Source organism: Bombina bombina, chromosome 4, assembly GCF_027579735.1.
Source record: "Bombina bombina isolate aBomBom1 chromosome 4, aBomBom1.pri, whole genome shotgun sequence".
NCBI classification, from domain to species: Eukaryota; Metazoa; Chordata; class Amphibia; order Anura; family Bombinatoridae; genus Bombina; species Bombina bombina.
In genome coordinates this window covers 538160981-538180409 of record NC_069502.1, presented here as the reverse complement: position 1 = coordinate 538180409, position 19429 = coordinate 538160981, and the positions used below count along the sequence as shown (strand labels likewise).

General features: G+C 36.9%; 1 protein-coding gene across 1 annotated transcript in view; it reads right to left on the bottom strand.

Annotated features, from left to right (window-relative positions):
- Positions 1-221: 221 nt before the first annotated feature.
- Positions 222-19429, bottom strand: part of LOC128657631 (uncharacterized) — a 524168-nt gene continuing 504960 nt past the window's right edge. The window contains exons 103-106 of the mRNA XM_053712016.1: positions 17917-18033; positions 3059-3271; positions 1583-1744; positions 222-913 (exon numbers count right to left, since the gene is read on the bottom strand). Coding sequence (XP_053567991.1) covers positions 587-913; positions 1583-1744; positions 3059-3271; positions 17917-18033 — 819 coding nt within the window. The 3' untranslated portion in view covers positions 222-586. The remainder of the gene's footprint in view (positions 914-1582; positions 1745-3058; positions 3272-17916; positions 18034-19429) is intronic.

Genomic DNA, 19429 nt, shown 5'->3' with positions numbered 1-19429 from the left:
TTTTTTCCATTTTTGCTTGGCATAGCTTAAAATAAATGTAAAGATGTAACTAACTGATGGCTCAATTATGTGAGCTGCTCCGTTTGATTGATTCACAGAAATAGATATAAACATAAATAAAGCTTTATGCCAATGCTCAAAAAAATAGGGTATCAGTTTGCCATGACTACAAAATATTGCTGACAATTTTTTCCTTCACATCAATCGTTAATGTCAGCAGGTAGACGTGCCATAAAGTTTTTATTTAGTTTTTTATATTAGAATAAATGTTGGACTGCAGACATTTTTTACAAATATGGCATATATTTTAAAGGCAAAAAAGGTTAAATGTTTTAAGCACATATTTTATCATAAAACCAGAAATGTAAGTAGCACAGCACACACCATGTATCAATTGAACACCAACACAAGCCAGTGCCACCACTCCAATGTATACCAAAATTAGAAAATATTAGGGCACATTTCTCATCAAAAGTTTTTGATTTCATTCTTCTTGGTCCATGCAGACAGTGTTTCGAGCTACAAACTCTTGATAATATAAATACATTTATCTTCTTTTGTGGAATATTAAAGTGAGAAAAACAATTCAGAAGGGATGGATAGTTGCCTTCATTCCTCGTAAAGACCATCGCGAACTGGCTATATTTTCTTTGTGGATGTCCAGGCTGAAAACAGGTTCTCTTGCTGAAGTTGATGATAGATAAACTGGGCATATATATGTTTCTAAACTCTTCTGAGCATCACCAATACCAGATTTATCAGACAAGGAAAGACACCGAAGATGAATAACTGGTAAAGTGCTGATGCTTTGCTTTGGGGGGGAATCCAAGATTTCAGCATCCGTTTTATTACAAAATACTCCCCAGATGTGAACCCCATAGATAAACATTCCATCATGGGGTGGATCTCTAATCTGAAAGCAAGCAAATTTAGTAAACAGAGATTTTTAATTAACTTTGCCAAATTTATATATATATTTTCTTAAAATGATCACACAATATAAATGTAAACAATCTTAGTAGCTCTATAGTATAAGATTTTAAATTATGGGGACATTTTTAAAAACATTTATATACTGAATCTCCTTACAATAAAACCCAAGATAGTTACATAGTTTAAATGTAATATGTAATTGATTACAAAATATTTAATATAATTTATTTTCTCATTTTCCTGTGCAAGCTACACTAGCCATTTTTTATTTTTAAAGCTGTTAAAATATTATAAGTGGCATCAAGTTGCAAGTTACCACTTTTTATGAAGCAGTGTAAGCATTTAAAGTTAATTTATTCTTTTTAATCTCAAACAAAATCCAAGCATGCACATGAACAAGCACTATTTAAACATGTTAATATTTTTACATGAAAAAGTTACTATTTGACGAAGTTAAGTTCATGTCATTAGAGAGAAGTTGCTCATTGGCTGATAGACGACTCACTTAGCTCTATTAGAGTACAATGATACCTCCACATTGCAATATATGTTAAATGTCATATTTCAGATGCAGAAAACTTGAAAATAATATGGTTATAATATATGCTTGCTAGTCTCAACTTGTGAAACCATTGCACTTTTTACTTACATGTTCTTTGTCTCTTTGAGTCATTTCCGTTTTAAACTGTACAAGCTCCGCATTTCCATTTCTCTCTGAAAGTCTCCGAACAGCTTCCTGTTTTAGAACAGAGAGAAGGCCTTTTGGGTTCTTAAATGCACCAAGCCAATATGTTGGCATTTTTTCACGACCCTGTATAAAAGCAAAGTTAGTTGTAAATAAAATTTCCCTGAATGTCTTTGTTTTAAGAATGCAAATGACAAAAAAGGTAGAGGAGTTAGATCCTGGTATTAGAATTGGCATTTCTGTGCCCTGTTGCCCCACTGACAGCTTCTGCCCTAAAGTGACCAGTAAAAAACAAATGGACAACGAGCCACATATTTAAATTAAATTTACATAATAATAAACACCGGCATATACATACGCTTGGTATTCAAAACTCAGGATATCATAATGAACATTTCAGTATAATTTTTCTTAAGAATGTCAAGGCTGTTTGTAAATAACTTAATTTATAACCTGAAAGTTTATTAAATTAAATAACCGGGGTTGTCTATGTTTAAAAAAATATATATCTGACATATTAACCATCCACTTGCAAAAATGCAAGCAGTATTGAAGGACAATATATTGTGTGTCAACGGTGTTAATTCTCTTGCATTTTAGTGCTCTAGTTGTAATTTCAAAGCCTATGTCATTTTGCCTCATAATTTGCAGTTATAACTTACTGTATTGCAATGAAATTTCATAAAAACAAAAATCAGTCAAATAAAATCTAAACTGCATAATATAAACAATGGGAAAGTGTATTACACTTTATGAGTATAGTGCCTCCTTAAAGGGACAGTCTAGTCCAAAATAAACTTTCATGATTCAGATAGGGCATGTAATTTTAAACAATTTACTTTTATCACCAATTTTGCTTTGTTCTCTTGGTATTCTTAGTTGAAATCTTAACCTAGGAGGTTCATATGCTAATTTCTTAGACCTTGAAGGCCGCCTCTTAAGAGTGCATTTTAACAGGTTTTTCACCACTAGAGGGTGTTAGTTCATGAATTTCATATAGATAACACTGTGCTCATGCACGTGAAGTTACCTGGGAGCTATCACTGATTGGCTAAACTGCAAGTCTGTCAAGAGAACTGAAAAAAGGGGCAGTTTGCAGAGGCTCAGATACAAGATAATCACAGAGGTAAAAAATATATAAATATAACTGTGTTGGTTATGCAAAACTGGGGAATGGGTAAAAAAAGGGATTATCTATCTTTTAAAACAATAACAATTCTGGTGTAGACTGTCCCTTTAAATGAAAACAGAAGACTTCTGTATTACAGATAATATATAGAATTACTAAAATATGGTAATTTGTATAGCATTAGTGCAAAATGGAATTGATCATTTTCAGATGCATATTTATAGAGATTATGAGTAGAAGACAAAAAGTTTTAGTTGATGAAATAAGTTTTCTTTTCACCAACAAATAATTCAATCCCTGACACAACTTACCAGTTGCAGTAGTTTCTCAAAATGTGCAAATCTTTGTTGCAAGTCATTAATCCACGAAGTAACAGGCCAATCAGAAGGACATGAGAAGCTCCATACCAATGTACACCAGTACGCAGGGGCTCTTTTATGATATAAATCATTAAGAATAGAAATGCAAGTCTCTGAAAGTTGGTCTCCTAAAGTCTCTGGTGATTCCAAGAAATGTTTTATATCCTTTGCAAAAATAATGCAAAAACATAATTAAACATTATGCTTAATTTAATCTGTAGCAAACATTTGAATTATAATTAATCTTATTTTCATGCATGCGTAGTTTTACATACAAGTGGTATTAAACCAAAACTCTACATAGATCAGCATTTTCTTTTGTGTTCCTTTCTATTTTGCTAGGTTTATTACCATTTGTTACTAAATCCCACTTTGATGCATAAACACTGTACTTTTGTTTTCCTCATGCTAATTATTTAATCTTTATTTGTAAAGAGAAGTACAGAGGTAATACAAAGCACCCCTTTACCATATTGCATCTTTACTTAAAAAAAGCCCTGCAAAAGAAGAATAGAATTAATTGGGGCAGAAAGAATAATAAAATACAAATCCCATGCCCGTAAACTGACAGAACCTTAAACTTACGATTACAGGACTGGTTAGTACTCTCATAGAGAGGGACCCCTTCACTGATTCACACATACGCCACACCTTATAAATTCTATAAAAGTGTTACTCACTAGACCATTAGATTTACTCAGTCTATGAAGAAGTTATGATGGGCACTAGGGAGCTAGATCACACCATTCTTTCAATAATATATCCACGCACCAAATAGACCTGATTTGCTATGTTCCATAAAAACAGATAGACCTTCCTTCTATTGATTGCCTTGAGGTCAGACCTGGGGGACTTTAGATCCCGGGGTTCCCTAGACCTCACCTCTGCAAACACCTAATTATAAAAAACTCAAGTAGCTTCCCCCACCAAGCAATACTCCAAGCCACTCTCCCCTTCCCACTACCCTATCCTACATGCCTCCTAGTGTAATAAAAATCTAAACTATCCCTCTTTAAGCCAGAAATGAAGATACTTCCCCTTACTACTTTTCCTTTCTTGAAGTACTTAAAATTGCAGGAGAGATACGCTATTTTCGCAATTTACAAAAGATCAATATACTTTCATTTTGTATTTTACTGAACCTCAGAGGTTACATACATTGAGTTCCATTGAAATTATCCCCTTCTCTCTTTATCTCGCTCTCTCTTGATCTCTGTGCTATTCCCCTCTTTTCCCTTCCTAACCCCCCCCTTTTTTTTTCTCCCTCATTCCTGTTGAAAATGACCGCTAGACCCAGAAAATTCCAAGAACACTCTTTCCAACTATCATCAATAAATGTTAAAGGCTTAAACAGCCCGGGTAAAAGGTCAATTACACTTAGGGAACTAACCAGAATCAAAAGCCAAATTTTCATGTTACAAGAGACACACTTTCAAAAAGGCAGAGAACCCAACTGGTCCACCCCGCATTTCCCCATAGCCCGTTTTGCTTCTGGACCAAAAAAGAAGGGAGGCGTGGGTATCCTGATCCATAAAACCCTTCCATTTCAAATAACACACATTGATAAGGACCCAGAGGGACGCTTTATCCTAATAACGGGCCACCTGTACGGGCATGAACGTATACGCACCTAACATATCTCAAAATGCTTTCTTTAAAAAAGCTAAAGGTATAATATTCTTGGCTGGTGACTTTATCCTCGTTTTCGATCCCATACTTGATTCCTCAAAAGGGACCTCTTGTGTCCCCAAAACTCTACTGCAGTTAAAACCTCCTTAAAAACCTCTCCCTTCACAACATCTGGAGAACACTGCACCTGGATGTCAAAGACTATACTTTTTACTCGTCCCCGCACAACAGTTACTCGAGACTAGACCATATTTTCACTGACGCTAATGGACTGACACTAACAGATCAATGCAAAATAGGACAAATAACCTGGTCAGACCATGCCCCTGTCACATGCTCTATAAATTGGCCTGAGCTCCCTATCACAAATAAAATTTGGAAACTAGATGACTCAATTTTAGACAACCCGCTGATTCTGGGCGAGATAGAAAAGGACCTGACAAAATATTTCACAATCAATAAAAACTCCACTACGTCGATACAATGCAAGTGGGAAGCACACAAAATCGTGATGCGTGGTATTCTTATAAAACATAAAGCTAAGATTAACAGACAGACCAAAATGAAACACACCCAATTCCTAGAACAAATTCAAACTCTAGAGAGGGCTCATAAACAAGACTTGACTAATGACAGCATTAGAAATGATTTAATTAAAACCAGATCCGACCTCCAGAGACACTTAACAGAAGTCCACCAGTGTAACGCCCTATATTTAAAACAATACTACTATGAGGGAGGTAATAGACCAGGGAAGCTATTGGCCAGAAGCCTATGTAGAAAACACTTAGTTTCACACGCCCACTCACTACAAACTTCAGAAGGGCTACTAATAAAAAGCAACAAGTATATTAGAGGATACTATAACTCTTTATACAATATTGCAAGCTGCATTGATACCCCCTAACGGCGGAACCCACTCCTGACACCAAGGAAATTCTGGATGAATACTTCCGAGACTTAGACTTACCTGCACTATCCAAAGATGCGCAGGAACACTTAGAAGCGCCTATCACATTAGAAGAATTACAAAAGGCCAATAAAGACTCCCCGTCAGGTAAAAGTCCCGGACCAGATGGTTATATGACTGGATATTATAAGAAATTCAAAGACATATTATCCCCTCATTTGCTCACTTTGTTTAATAGCCTAAGAGATAACCCCCTCCTGTCCAGAAACCTACTTGACGCACATATAACCATTATCCCCAAACTGGGCAAACCACCCACGCGCCCTGAGAACTTTAGGCCAATCTCCTTGATCAACACTGATATGAAGCTATTTGCTAAAATTTTGGCTAATAGGCTAAATAAATACCTTCCAAGTTTGATATCAAGTTGGGTTCCTCCCAGGACGAGAAGCCCTAGATAACACTATCAAAATGATCGAATTAACAAATCACGCTAGAGTTACAGGGACGCCCATGGTTCTTTTCTCGACCGACGCAGAGAAGGCCTTTGATAGGGTCCGATGGTCTTTTCTGCGTAGGGCAATGTTGGAAATGGGGTTACCAGAGTCTTTCCTTAAAATGTCCCTAGCACTATACTCTAACCCAAACGCCAAAATCAGAGTAAACAACACACTGTCTGACCCATTCAATATAAGCAATGGCACAAGGCAGGGGTGCCCTTTGTCCCATCTGCTTTTTGCCATCTCTATAGAAATCCTGGCTCAAAAAATTTGAAAAAAATAACAAAATTAAAGGTCTTAAAGTGGGGGAGACAGAACATAAATAGGCATTATAGGCCGATGACATCCGTTTTACATTCACAGAAGCAGAAAACTCTATCCCAGAACTGCTCGCTGAGCTAGAAATATACGGTAGCATATCTAATTTTAAACTAAATATTAATAAATCTGAAATTCTAAATATCAACACTCCCATGCAAATCTTACAATACCTAAAAAACAAACACAACATCTTGTTGGCCCAACAAAACCTGAAATACTTGGGGATAAACCTAACCACTTCATCACAAGAGTTATACAAGCATAACTACATCACTGTAAAAAATGACATAATACGCGACCTATCTACATGGAAGAATAAACCTCTGTCCTGGCTAGGCAGAATTGGAGTTATAAAAATGAACGTTCTACCACGAATTCTGTATCTGATGCAGACACTAAGTATTCAATTACATGATAGTTATATCTCCCACTTGCAAAAAATCCTGGAACAATATATCTGGTCAGGCACAAAACCAAGGATTCCAAAGAAAACATACTTGCCCAGAGATAGAGGTGGTCTTGGAGTACCAGACATCAAGGCGTATAGACAAACGATTATACTTAGACACATAGTAGAATGGGCAGAAGCATTTTCAAATGGAACAATGTAGTCACACTCGCATGGATGACCCCACAACAGAGACCCAAAAACATACGCAATTATCTTATCACAGAAGACATACTCTCTGAATGGGACAAACTCATGACCACTAGTACGCACATTTCTTCCAGATTTGCCCCACTCATGCCACTTATCGAAAATGTGGAACTCCCATATCACCAGAGGGGGGTGGGTACTCCAATTCCATATAGCTGAAGAACTGGATCCCTTCAGTTTATCTCAGACAATGGCAAATTGAAAACACAAGCAAATCTTGCAGAGACCCACAGGGAGATTTTCTCCTCTTGGTTTCATTACAATCAATTAAAACACTATATATCACATCACAAACATAAAAAAGACTGGGGCATTCAACCGACTCCCCCGACACACTTAATATCCAAGTTATATAAAATAACAGTCAATATGACCCCACATACCTCCCCCTCTTACATGCTATCATGGCACAAGGAACTAGACCAAGATATAGAAATAGACACCTGGATGAGAACATTTAAAATAACTAGACGCTCATCTGTATCTGCAAGAGTGCAGGAAATACACTTAAATTTACTATGCCGCTGGTACTTAACCCCAGCATGATTACATAAAATGTTCCCCACCTTAAAAGGCACCTGCTGGAGAGGCTGTGGGGAGGATGGATCTCTTCTTCATATCTGGTGGTTCTGCCCGAGACTGAGTGAGTATTGGACAAATGTTTTCAAAACAATGTCTGAAATTGTTAGTACTCAGATACCTAAAGACCCAAAAACCTTGCTGTTTAGTTCATTGCCCAAACTCAAGGGAATGGGCAGAAAAGCCCTTCTTTTGATAATGCTAACAGCAGCCAAAAAACTAATTCCAAAACACTGGAAAACCCAAACAATCCCCTCTGTATCAGAATGGAAAACCCAAGTAGATGACCTTCTGATGTTGGAAAGATACCAATATCTAAAAACCCATCAATTAGAGCACCACAAGATGATATTAGCAATTTGGAACAAAAAGATTTAGGAAACAATTCACCTTGCCCCCGTTCAATCTGAAGTCAATAAACACCCCCCCCCCCTTTATTTCTTCTCCCTACTTCCTCCATCCTTTCTAGATTCTTCACTCCCTTCTCTCTTCCTCCTGTACCTCCTCCAGACTCTTTTTCTGGAAAAAAAGTTGATATGTTTTCAACTATACAAAAATATAGTTAATGGACTAAGAAAACTTTAAAACCGTTTGAATTGCAAAAGACAATGTCTATTCATGGTTATTTAACTTGTTTGGTTAATTTGTGCTATATGAAATATGTGTAATACATGGAATGACAGTCCTTGTCCTTCTTCTTTATATGTAACACAATATATGCATCATTGTCATTACTGAATAACTTAATAAAGATCATTAAAAAAAAAAATCCTAACATTAATTTAAAAATAAAACCTAAGATTAAATTACAATAATTAAATCTAAATTTACAAAAAAAATAAAGTCTAAAATTACAGAAAAAAATAAACCAAATTATCAAAAATAAAAAATTTAAACCTAATCTAAACCCCTAAAAAATAAAAAATCCCCCCAAAATAAAAAAAAAACCTAATCCAAGACTAAACTACCAATAGACCTTAAAAGGGCCTTTTGCAGGGCATTGCCCTAAAACAATCAGCTTTTTTCCCTAAAAATAAAAATTAACCCCTAACAGTAAACCCCCCAACCGACCAAACCCCCCACCAAAAAAAAAAAAAATAACACTAAAAAAAATTAAAGCTACCCATTGCCCCTAAAGGGGCATTTGTATGGTCATTGGGCAATCAGCTCTTTTGCAGCCCTTTAAAATATCAAAGTCCTAATCTAAAAAAAAAAAAAAACCCCAAAAAATAAAAGTCTAACCCCAAATAGGTACTCGCCATTCCTGAAGTCCATCGGAGAAGGTCTTCCTCCAGGCGCTTAAGGTCTTCCTCCAGGCGGCAATATCTGCATCCAGCACTGGGACCTCTTCTATCTTCATCCAGGACCAAGGTGATGTGGAGCGGAGGTGACCGCGGAACAGGACCGGCGACCATGGAGTCATCCATCGTGGAGGATCCTCTTCATCTGATTGTTGCCGCACACTGAAACTTGAATGCAAGGTACCCATTTTATATTGGGGTACCGTTGCATTCCTATTGGCTAATATTTTCAAATCAGCCAATAGGATGAGAGCTACTGTAAACCTATTGGCTGTTCAAAGTCTTTCTTTGATCCTTGGGGCATCCTTTCTTCATAAATATTGGTCTATTGTGCTGAAGGACGCCAGTCTCTCGGGCTGGGGGGTGCTCCGGATTTCTCAAAGAGCACAAGAAGTTTAGTCTCTTCTAGAGGCAATGTTACCAATCAACATTCTAAATCTTCAAGTGATTCTTCAGGTTCTTCAGCCCTGGCCCCTATTGAAGGAGGAAAAGTTTATCATTTTTCAGTCAGACAATATCACGGCGGTGGTCTACATAAATCATCAAGGGGGTACTTGCAGTCCACTGGCCATGCAGGAAGCATCTCAGACTCTGTCTTAGGCAGAGAGGAATTACTGCTCCCTATTGGCAATTCACATACCAGGTGTGAGCAACTGGAAGGTGGATTATCTCAGCAGTCAATCGGTCCATCCAAGATAGTGGTCTCTCCATTAGGAAATGTTCGATCACTTAGTGATCAAATGGGGCTTACAGGTGTCCTCTCTCTTAAATCACAAGCTTCCAAGCTATTGTGCAAGATCAAAAGATCTAAAGGCTCACATGATAGACGCCTTGGTATGTCAATGGGAGTTTAATCTATCATACCTGTTTCCTTCGTTTGTTCTTATACCAAGAGTCATTACTCAGATCAAACAGGAGTCAACGTCAGTAATAATAAATGCTCCAGCCTGGCACCGCAGGACATGGTATGCGGATCTAGTGCAGATGTTCTCATCTCTTACATGGATTCTTCCTCTGAGACAAGACTTGTTGTCTGAAAGTCCTCTTTTCCATCAGGATCTCAAATATTTAAATTTATTGGTGCAGAGGTGGAACACATAGTTTTGAGGCATAGAAGTTTCTCAGATTCGGTAATTGAAACTTTGATGCAGGCCAGAAAACCTGTGACAAAAAAGATTTATCACAAGATTTGGAAGGCATACTTTGAGTGGTGTTATTTCAGAGGGTTTTCTTGGTATTCCTTTAGGATTCCTAGAATTCTTCCATTTTTAACAAGATAGCCTTAACAATGGTTTGTCCGCTAGTTTCCTTAAATTTCAAATTTCTGCTTTATTAGTTATTTTATTATAGGAAGTTGCTGAACTTCCTTAAGTTCAGACTTTTGTTCGTGTTAGTTAGAATAAGACCAGTTGTAAAACCTATTTCTCCACCCTGGAATTTAAATCTAGTTCTCTCCTTATTACAAGGTCCTACTGTCTTGGAAATTACTTTTCCTATTAGCAATCTCTTCAGCAAGGAGAGTTTGAGTTGTCAACATTGCCTTGTGATTCTCAATTTCTAATTATTCACAAGGATAAGGCTTTACTTTGTACTAAATATGATTTTCTTCCTAAGGCAGGTTCTAAGGAAAATACCAATCAAGAAATTGTTGTTCCTTCATTGTGTTCAGATCCTGCTAACTCTAAGGAATGACTATTACATAATCTTGATGTAGTCTCCAAGCTACTAAAGATTTCAGACAAACTCCTATTTTATTTGTTTTCTACTCTAGGACTTATAAGGCGCAGAAAGCTACTAAGGTAGCTTTGGCCTCTTGGCTCAAACAAGTGATTCACAAGGTTAACTTGGTGGTGGGAAAGTCATCTCCTTAACATATTACAGCTCTTTCTAAAAGAGCACTTGCAACATTGTGGGTTTTTAAAAATGTTACATTTTTGAGGCGGATTTGTAAAACTGCAACATGGTCTTTCTCTGCATACTTCTCTGCATACTTTTTCCAAATTGTATTGCTTTGATGTTTTTACTTCTTCACAAGCAACTTTTGTCAGGAAAGTCCTTCAGGTCATAGAGTTGGCTAAATAGGAACTATCGGAAAAATTGTCCCACCCATTCCGTAACATACACCATCTGCTTTTTTTTTGAGGACTGTGGACCATTATTATTTTTTTAAGAAACAAAACAAAATTTATGCTTACCTGATAAATTATTTTTTTATGGAAACATGATGGCCCTGCCCATTTAAATTTTTGGGTGACAGTTCTAATGACACCTCTACACACCCTGCTTTGTCTTTCCTACCTATATGTTTCCTATTCTCTACTCGACTATATATTAAACTAAGAGAGAGGTGGGAGGAATTTTAAGCTCTGATATGGGTTCTTATCTTCCTCCTAGGAGTAGGAAATATTTCCAATATGTTTCCATATGTTATGGAGGACTGTGGACCATCATTGTTTCAAAAGAAAATAATTTATCAGGTAAGCATACATTTTGTTTTTTTCTATACTGATTTGAGTGTGCAGATTCCACATTTCAAGTGTATATGGTTATCTTTTTGTGTAAAAAATAAATAAATAGATAGATAGATAAAAATGGAGCAAATGGAATAATAAAGTTATCCATACTTGAAAAACTTAAAGGGACAGTCTACTCCAATTTTTTTATTGTGTAAAAAGATAGATAATCCCAGAGGCGTAACTAGAAACTACAGGGCCCAGGTGCAAGAATCTAAGAAGGGCTCCCCCCCCCCCCCCCAAGAAAAAAGGTGAATTTGAAACATCTTTTTTTTTTTTTTACATTTAACACAGAAAAAAAATGTGAAACAGATTACATGTCTGCACAAGGAGGTACCCTATGCCCACAGTCTGTGAGATGGTCTGACCCCCTATTACTGTATATAGTGACACTTTTTAACCCACCAGTACTGTATATAGTGAGTTAGTGACACAGTCTGTAATCTGTCGGTGAGATGGCTGGCCTGACCCTACCTGTCCCAGTACTTTATAAAGTGACCACAGTAGTCTGTGACATGGTCCAGCCCCCCCGTACTGTATATAGTGGTACTGTATAGTGACACTGTTTACAACCTCCCCCATGCTGTAGTAACAAGGTCTGTAATTTGCTGGTTCCACAAACATACACACACACACATACATGCATAAATACACACAGTCACATACATACATACACACATGGATGCCCAATGCAGGGCAGCGGCATCAAAGGCTAATAAGATACTAGCATGTATTAAAAGTGGCATTGATTCAAGAGAGGAAAGCATAATTCTGTCACTATATAAATCCCTGGTAAGACCTCACCTTGAGTATGGAGTGCAGTTCTGGGGACCGATCGCAAAAAAAAGATATTGTAGAACTAGAAAATGTTCAGAGAAGGGCCACAAAGCTAATAAGGGGAATGGAGAATTTAAGCTATGAGGAGAGGCTAGCCAATTGGGTCTGTTTTCCCTAGAAAAATGGCGCTTGAATATAAATATATTCAAGGCCCATATACAGAGATGGCGGAAGCTCTGTTTATTCCAAGAATATTGATTGTGACAAGAGGTCACAAATTAAGGTTGGAGGAAAGGAGATTTAATCTCCTGCAACGGAAACGTTTTTTCACTGTAAGAGCAATAAAATTGGGGAACTCATTACCAAAGGAGGTAGTGAATGCCAATACCCTAGATACATTTAAAAATTGTTTGGATACATTTCTGGCTAGAAATTTTTTTTAATGGATATGATTACTTGTATTAAATGGGTGGGATTAATTTAAGATAAACTGGAGTTTTTTTTATTTTTATAAGTATATTAGATTTTTTTTTTTTTCTTCTTCTTCTTCTTTTCTCGCCTGTCGCCCCTCGATGCTCCTCCAGTCCGTTTTTTATAGTCTTTCTTTGTTTAATGGAAGTAAAAATGCTAGCTCCCTTACCCTTTTTCAGAATGACAGATAAAGTAAACATAGACCTGATATCATGGAATATTAGAGGTATAACGTCCCCAATTAAGAGGAAAATTATTATCAAAAATCTTAAAAAATTTAGATGCAATATTGCATTTTTACAGGAAACGTATATAGTACAAAATGAAGCAAATAAACTTAGAACAGGATGGGTTGGCGAAGTCATCGCCTCCGCAGGGACCACCAGAAAATGCGGGGTGGCAATTTTGCTGAACAAAAATCTAGAATATAAAATCACTCACTCTGAGATAGATGTTGATGGCAGGTACATAATTTTGCAGTTGGATATAAGAGGACAAAGTTATGTTTTATGTAATGTTTATGGCCCTAATAATCATACACGAGAATTTTGGGATAAAATGCAGGTGAAACTAGCACAGTTTATAGAAAGTAAACTGATAGTCGCAGGAGACTTTAACCTTATAGCACAATACCCGCTTGATAGATGGCCCTGTAAGGGGAGGCGAGGATGTCGAGAAAAACAGGATATTTCTCTTTTTTAGAAAGTTCAGAAATGCTCTAAATTTAAAAGACATTTGGCGTAATAAAAATCCCGAATTAAAAGGCTATACCTGTAAATCTAACACTTTTAAAACCCTTTAACGTATAGATTATATTTTAATTAATGAAAGATTAATGGTCTCAGCTGAAGCAGAGATAAGGGATATTATCATCTCAGATCATGCTCCAATCTCGCTTATGTTTCCAATTGGCTCGCATCAGAAAAATAGCCCTGTATACTCTTTGCCAAAATGTTTATATGCAAATTTTAAATTCAAGAATTGGTTAATAGATACTTGGAAGAAATTTGAACATTATAATGCTCAGTTTCTAGCCCCGAGACCTATTGGGAGGCCTCCAAGGCGGTTTTACGTGGGGAAATAAAAGCTTACCTACATAAAATATGGGGAAAAAAATCATACCCGAGAACTTCAGCTAATGAGTCAGTTGTCCAATGCTTATAATGCATATATACAAGAGGCTTCCTCACTTAATTGGCAGAGATATGCTTGTGCTAAAAAAGAGAGAGAAATCTTCCTTCAACAAAAAGCCGCAAGTGAGATCACTAGGACCAATGCGCGGCTGTATCAATATGGGGGCAAGATAGGGAAAAACTTAGCCAACCTAGTGAAACAAAATCATGGTTCCAATTTCATTTTGGCGATCTCTACCAAAGACAGAAGGCTAACCCAAGCTTCTGAAATTAGAGCAGAATTTTTGGAATATTACAAGCAGATTTTTCGACCTAGAGAAACCAATGAAGTTAATAAAAAAGCCTTTTGGAATACGTGTAAGGTTCCCTGTTTAGATGTAGAGGCCGGGAAGGCCATGAGTGAACCAATTAGTAAAGATGAAGTTACTCAGGCGATAAAAGAGTGTAGCCTCAATAAAGCAGCGGGCCCCGATACGTTCCCTGCAGAATTTTATAAAATTCTGTCTGAGCAGGTTATAGACCCTTTACAGGCCTTGTTCAATGCGTACTTTGTTCAGGGGCACCCAATATCGGTGAATTTTAGTGCCTCATTAATTGTATTAGTCCTGAAAAAGGGTAAGAATGTGGAAAAACTAGATTCATATCGTCCTATCTCGCTGTTAAATACGGACTATAAGCTTTTAACAAGCATTCTTGCGGCTAGACTACAGAAAGTACTTCCTAGTTTAATTCATCCGGACCAAACCGTTTTTTTAAAAGGCAGATCTTCATTTTTGAATTTGTGTAAATTATTGCTGACAGTGGAGTTTTATAATACAAAAAATAAATTAAATAAAGTAGATCTGGAGGATAAAGCAATTATCACCTTAGATGCTGAAAAGGCCTTTAATGCCATTAGTTGGGAACATTTAGGTTTTACGTTAGATCAATTTGGGTTCAAAGGGCCTTTATTATCTTTCATTCAGGCGCTGTATGATAAACCTAGATTGGCATTAATAGTTAATGGAGCATGTACAGAATACTTCCAATTATTTTGAGGCACCCGCCAAGGCTGTCCGCTATCTCCACTCTTGTTCAATCTAAGTATTGAACCGCTTGCAATAGCCTTACGCAGCTCCATTAGGGGGATAAAAGTGGGTGATATAGATATTCTAATATCCTTATATGCGGATGACCTTCTTGTTTTCCTTTCTAATACCAGGGAGAATGTACCGTATTATTGAATTTGCTTGAAGTATTCGGCTCATTCTCAGGATATGAAATAAACTCAAAAAAAATCTGAAATATTATGGCTAAATCGGACTAGAGAGTCATGTGCCGCGATTCCGTTTCAAGAAGTTAGAAATATAAAATATTTGGGAATTAGTGTATCAACTTGCCCTGAGCAATGGTATAGGGCAAATTTCTCAGACGTGATCAATAAAATCAAGGAGGATTTGATAAAGTGGTCATCTTTCCCTTTCTCTCTGGTGGCTAAAATTAATCTAATCAAAATGATTGCGCTACCTAAATTATTGTATGTGATGCAAAATATACCTCTTTTTCTGCATAAATCTGATATAAAACTGCTCAATGCAGCATTTGTGCGATTTTTATGGGGCAAATCTACAGCAAAGTTATCCTTAAAAAGACTCAACCAGCCTAAAGAACAGTCTGGGCTTAGTTTTCCCTTGATTTATAGGTATAATCTCGCCTGTCGGGTAAAAATAGTTCCAGACTGGTTGACAGAGAAATGGTTTCTAGCACTTAGGGATATGGAAAATGATTTCTTTAAACCTTATTCTTTAAAGGCATTGGTTCATATGAATCAAAAAGACTGGCCTCCTTTGCTCAAAAAAATGTATACTTTTAAAAATCCAATAATAGAGTGGCAAAGGTTATGTTGTGCTCTGAATATTAATTTTCAGTTCTCTAAATTTCCTCCTATACAAAGCAACCCTGTATTTCCCTCAGGTTACGAAACGGAAGTTTTTGCAAGGTGGAAATTAAAGGGACTCGAGTTCTTCTTGCAGTGTATAGATTTGGATAAAAGTGTTATACATATATTTAGTGTTTTGAAAGAAAAGTATAATCTCCCTAATCGCGACTTATTTGGATATTTTCAAGTTAGACACTTTCTTAACACACATCAATTGAAAGATATTAATAGAAATTGGGAAAGAGTCTATATGGGCTTAAACATGTTTCAAAAAGGCAAAGTTTCTATATCTCAATGGTACAATCTTTTATTGGTTAAAGACGGGCTGCTGGCCATGGAATGTCTGTGCGAAAAATGGTCTTTGGATATCCCTGCCACAGAGTTTAAGACAATTGAAAAGGGTATTGCTAGGGCATGGGCAGCGACTCCGCAACTATCTTGGCGTGAGTCCCATATTAAGTTAATTAATAGAGCTTATATTACTCCAGAGGATCTAGGAAGATGGAATAGAGCACAAACTTATGAATGCGCTCGTTGTAGATGGCCTAATGCCACTCTGACCCTTGGTATATGGGATTGCCCCAAAGTAAATCAATTCTGGGGAAAAATATCTTACTGGTTGTCCAAAATTTTAAAATACAAGGCTAGGGAAGAGAATAGTACTTATATCAATTTCATAATACTCTGTGCAAGAAACATTATATTTTCCATGCTTCTTAATAAGCTAGATGCTAAATTAATTCTGGAACAATATGAAACCTCAATAAATTCTGAAAGCGAAATAGACACCTTTTTTTAGAAAATGGAGCAATTATATATTTTCAAATCCCATAGAGTTACAAATAAGACTTATCGCCCTGTTTAAAAACTCTGAATGGATTCAAAATGCAGTTTTAAGGGGAGAAATTAGAAGCGAGATATTGGTATAATTTCTGTAATCCTTGACTGGGGAGGCATATGCAGGGGCTCTCCCTCCTTTTTTGTTCTCTTCGTTTTCTTGATGCGTGTCTTCATGTTGGTTAGTCAGGGTCTATCTAGTCGGTGCGTATTAATATTTTTCATGTACCCATAAATATACATGTATTTTTCGATGCTGAATTATCACAGTGACCCTTTTATGTTTAATGTATAAAACAATAAACATATTTAAAAAAAAAAAAAAAAAAGTATATTAGATTTGTATAGGTTGAACTCGATGGACTTCGGGTCTTTTTTTCAACCTCATCTACTATGTTACTATGTTACATACACACACACACATAAACACTAATGGGTAAAACAGAAACACTAACCCCTGTAGTCAGAGACAGAGACACTAGTGAAGCATGACGTCACACTCACATGATATCAATGCAGGCAGTGGCAGGTCAATGTTTTTATTGGGAAAAAATGTTTTGATTTTTTTTTAAGCTGGGCCTGGTCACAGTTGTACACTCTGCACCCCCTGTAGTTCCGCCCCTGGATAATCCCTTTATTACCCATTCCTCAGTTTTGCACAGCCAACTATATTAATATACTTTTTACCTCTGTGATTACCTTGTATCTAAGCCTCTTCTGACAGCCCCCTTATCACATGACTTTTTATTTATCTATTGACTTGTATTTAAGCCAATTAGTGCAGTGCCATGCACAACTACACGGGAGAGAGCACAATGGTATCTATATGGCACACATGAATTACCAGTCTTTTGTTGTGAAAAGATAATAAAAAAGCCTGTATCTATCTATAGTGGTTTAAAAACAGGCAGAAATTTAGAGGTTTCAATGTTATAAAGTATATTAATATAACAATGCTAGTTGTGAAAAGCTGGGGAATGGGTAGTAAAGGCATTATCTATCTTTTTAAACAATAACAATTTTGGTGTAGACTGTCCCTTAAACTCTAATAGAAATCCATAAGAGTATGGTTGGTACAGTAGGAGCGTGTTGGGAATTTTAACTGGAAAGAGTTGCAACTGAAGAAACCATAGAGAAAATTCATGACATGGTGATAGGTGACCAGAAATTTATGTAAAATAGTTGAGTCCACAGGGTGTCTTATCCCTTTCAATCTATCTTGTTTTTACATTGTTACTAGAAAAAGATTGCTCTGGCACTCACCTGCACATTTCTTCTTATTTCTGACAAATAAGACATAAAGTGATCCAACTCCTTTTTGAAAAACAAATTGAATGGAGTACTTCCTCCAAGTTTTTTCAAGCGTTCATAAATGAAGTCCTAATTGAAAACAGATTAAGTTAATCAATAACAAATAATAATACCACCAAGTTACTGTGTACCAAGGAAAACGATGCATCCAAAGGTAAAAACAAATCATTCACTCACATAAATTGCATTTCTAATAAGGGATTATAACATATACACAAAATATAAATTAGTACTTTAATAAACTAGCATAAAATGCACAGACAGAGGCGTAACTAGAAACCACAGGGCCCAGGTGCAAGAATCTAAAAAGGACCTCCTCCCCAAAAAAAATAAAAAAAATTAATGAATTTGATACATATCTTTTTTTTTACATTTAACACAGAAAAAAAATGTGAATCAGATTACATGTCTGCAAAAGGAGGTACCCTGTGCCCACAGTATGTGAGATGGTCTGACTCCCTATTACTGTATATAGTGACACTGTTTAACCCACCAGTACTGTATATAGTGGGTCAGTGACAAAGTCTGTAATCTGCCGGTGAGATGGCTGGCCTGACCCTACCCGCCCCAGTACTGTCACACTCACATGATATCAGTGCAGGCAGTGGCAGGTCAACGTTTTTTATTGTAATAAAAGCTGGGCCCCCACACTTGGGGGCCCAGTCGCAATTGCAACCTCTGCACCCGCTGTAGTTGCGCCCCATTGCACAGACTATTGTAACTAAAACTTATAATAATATACAGTAAATGCTAATGACAGTCTGCATACTTTAGGAGGCAAATACTGATGAAAAATGTAGTTATAGTATTAAACTTGTGCAGGCTTTGTAATGTGGGAAAATAATTCATGGGTAAAATTACTAGTTTTGTAAGTTACTACAAACAATACAACTCCTTAAGAAAATATGACATAGATCTACATCATGCAGTACAAAGCCCATCATACTTTATAATGTAGATCTATGTCACAGCTTCAGGAAGCTCCAGCTGCTGTTCCTGAGCTGCAGGAATCTGTCTTCATATGGTAATGGAGCACGATCAGTGCTCCGTTACCATATGAAGGCAGATGCCAGATCGTCACAGACAGTGACACCGTGTCTGTAAACATCAACTGCTGGGAGGGAAAGCGGGAGTGGATGGGTGGCCCAGTGGCAGAGTAGGAAGGACCCTACACTGCAGAAAAAAAATTGAAGGGAGAGAGAAGGATTGGTTGCTGCACTACAGAAAAGGGGTGGAATGGGGTGCCCTATGGCAACGATCACCAGGACGTGGGGGGACTCCTACACTACAGAAAAAAAATATTTAAAAAAAATGACAGCTGCCAGTACCAAAGATGGCCACCATAAGTGGGAGAGGGAGGGTTAGAGAGCTGTTTGGGAGGAATCAGGGAATGGGGGGATAATTACACTGCAGGGGAAAAAAAGCCATAAACTGCATACTGGCAGACTGTCTGCCAGTACTTAAG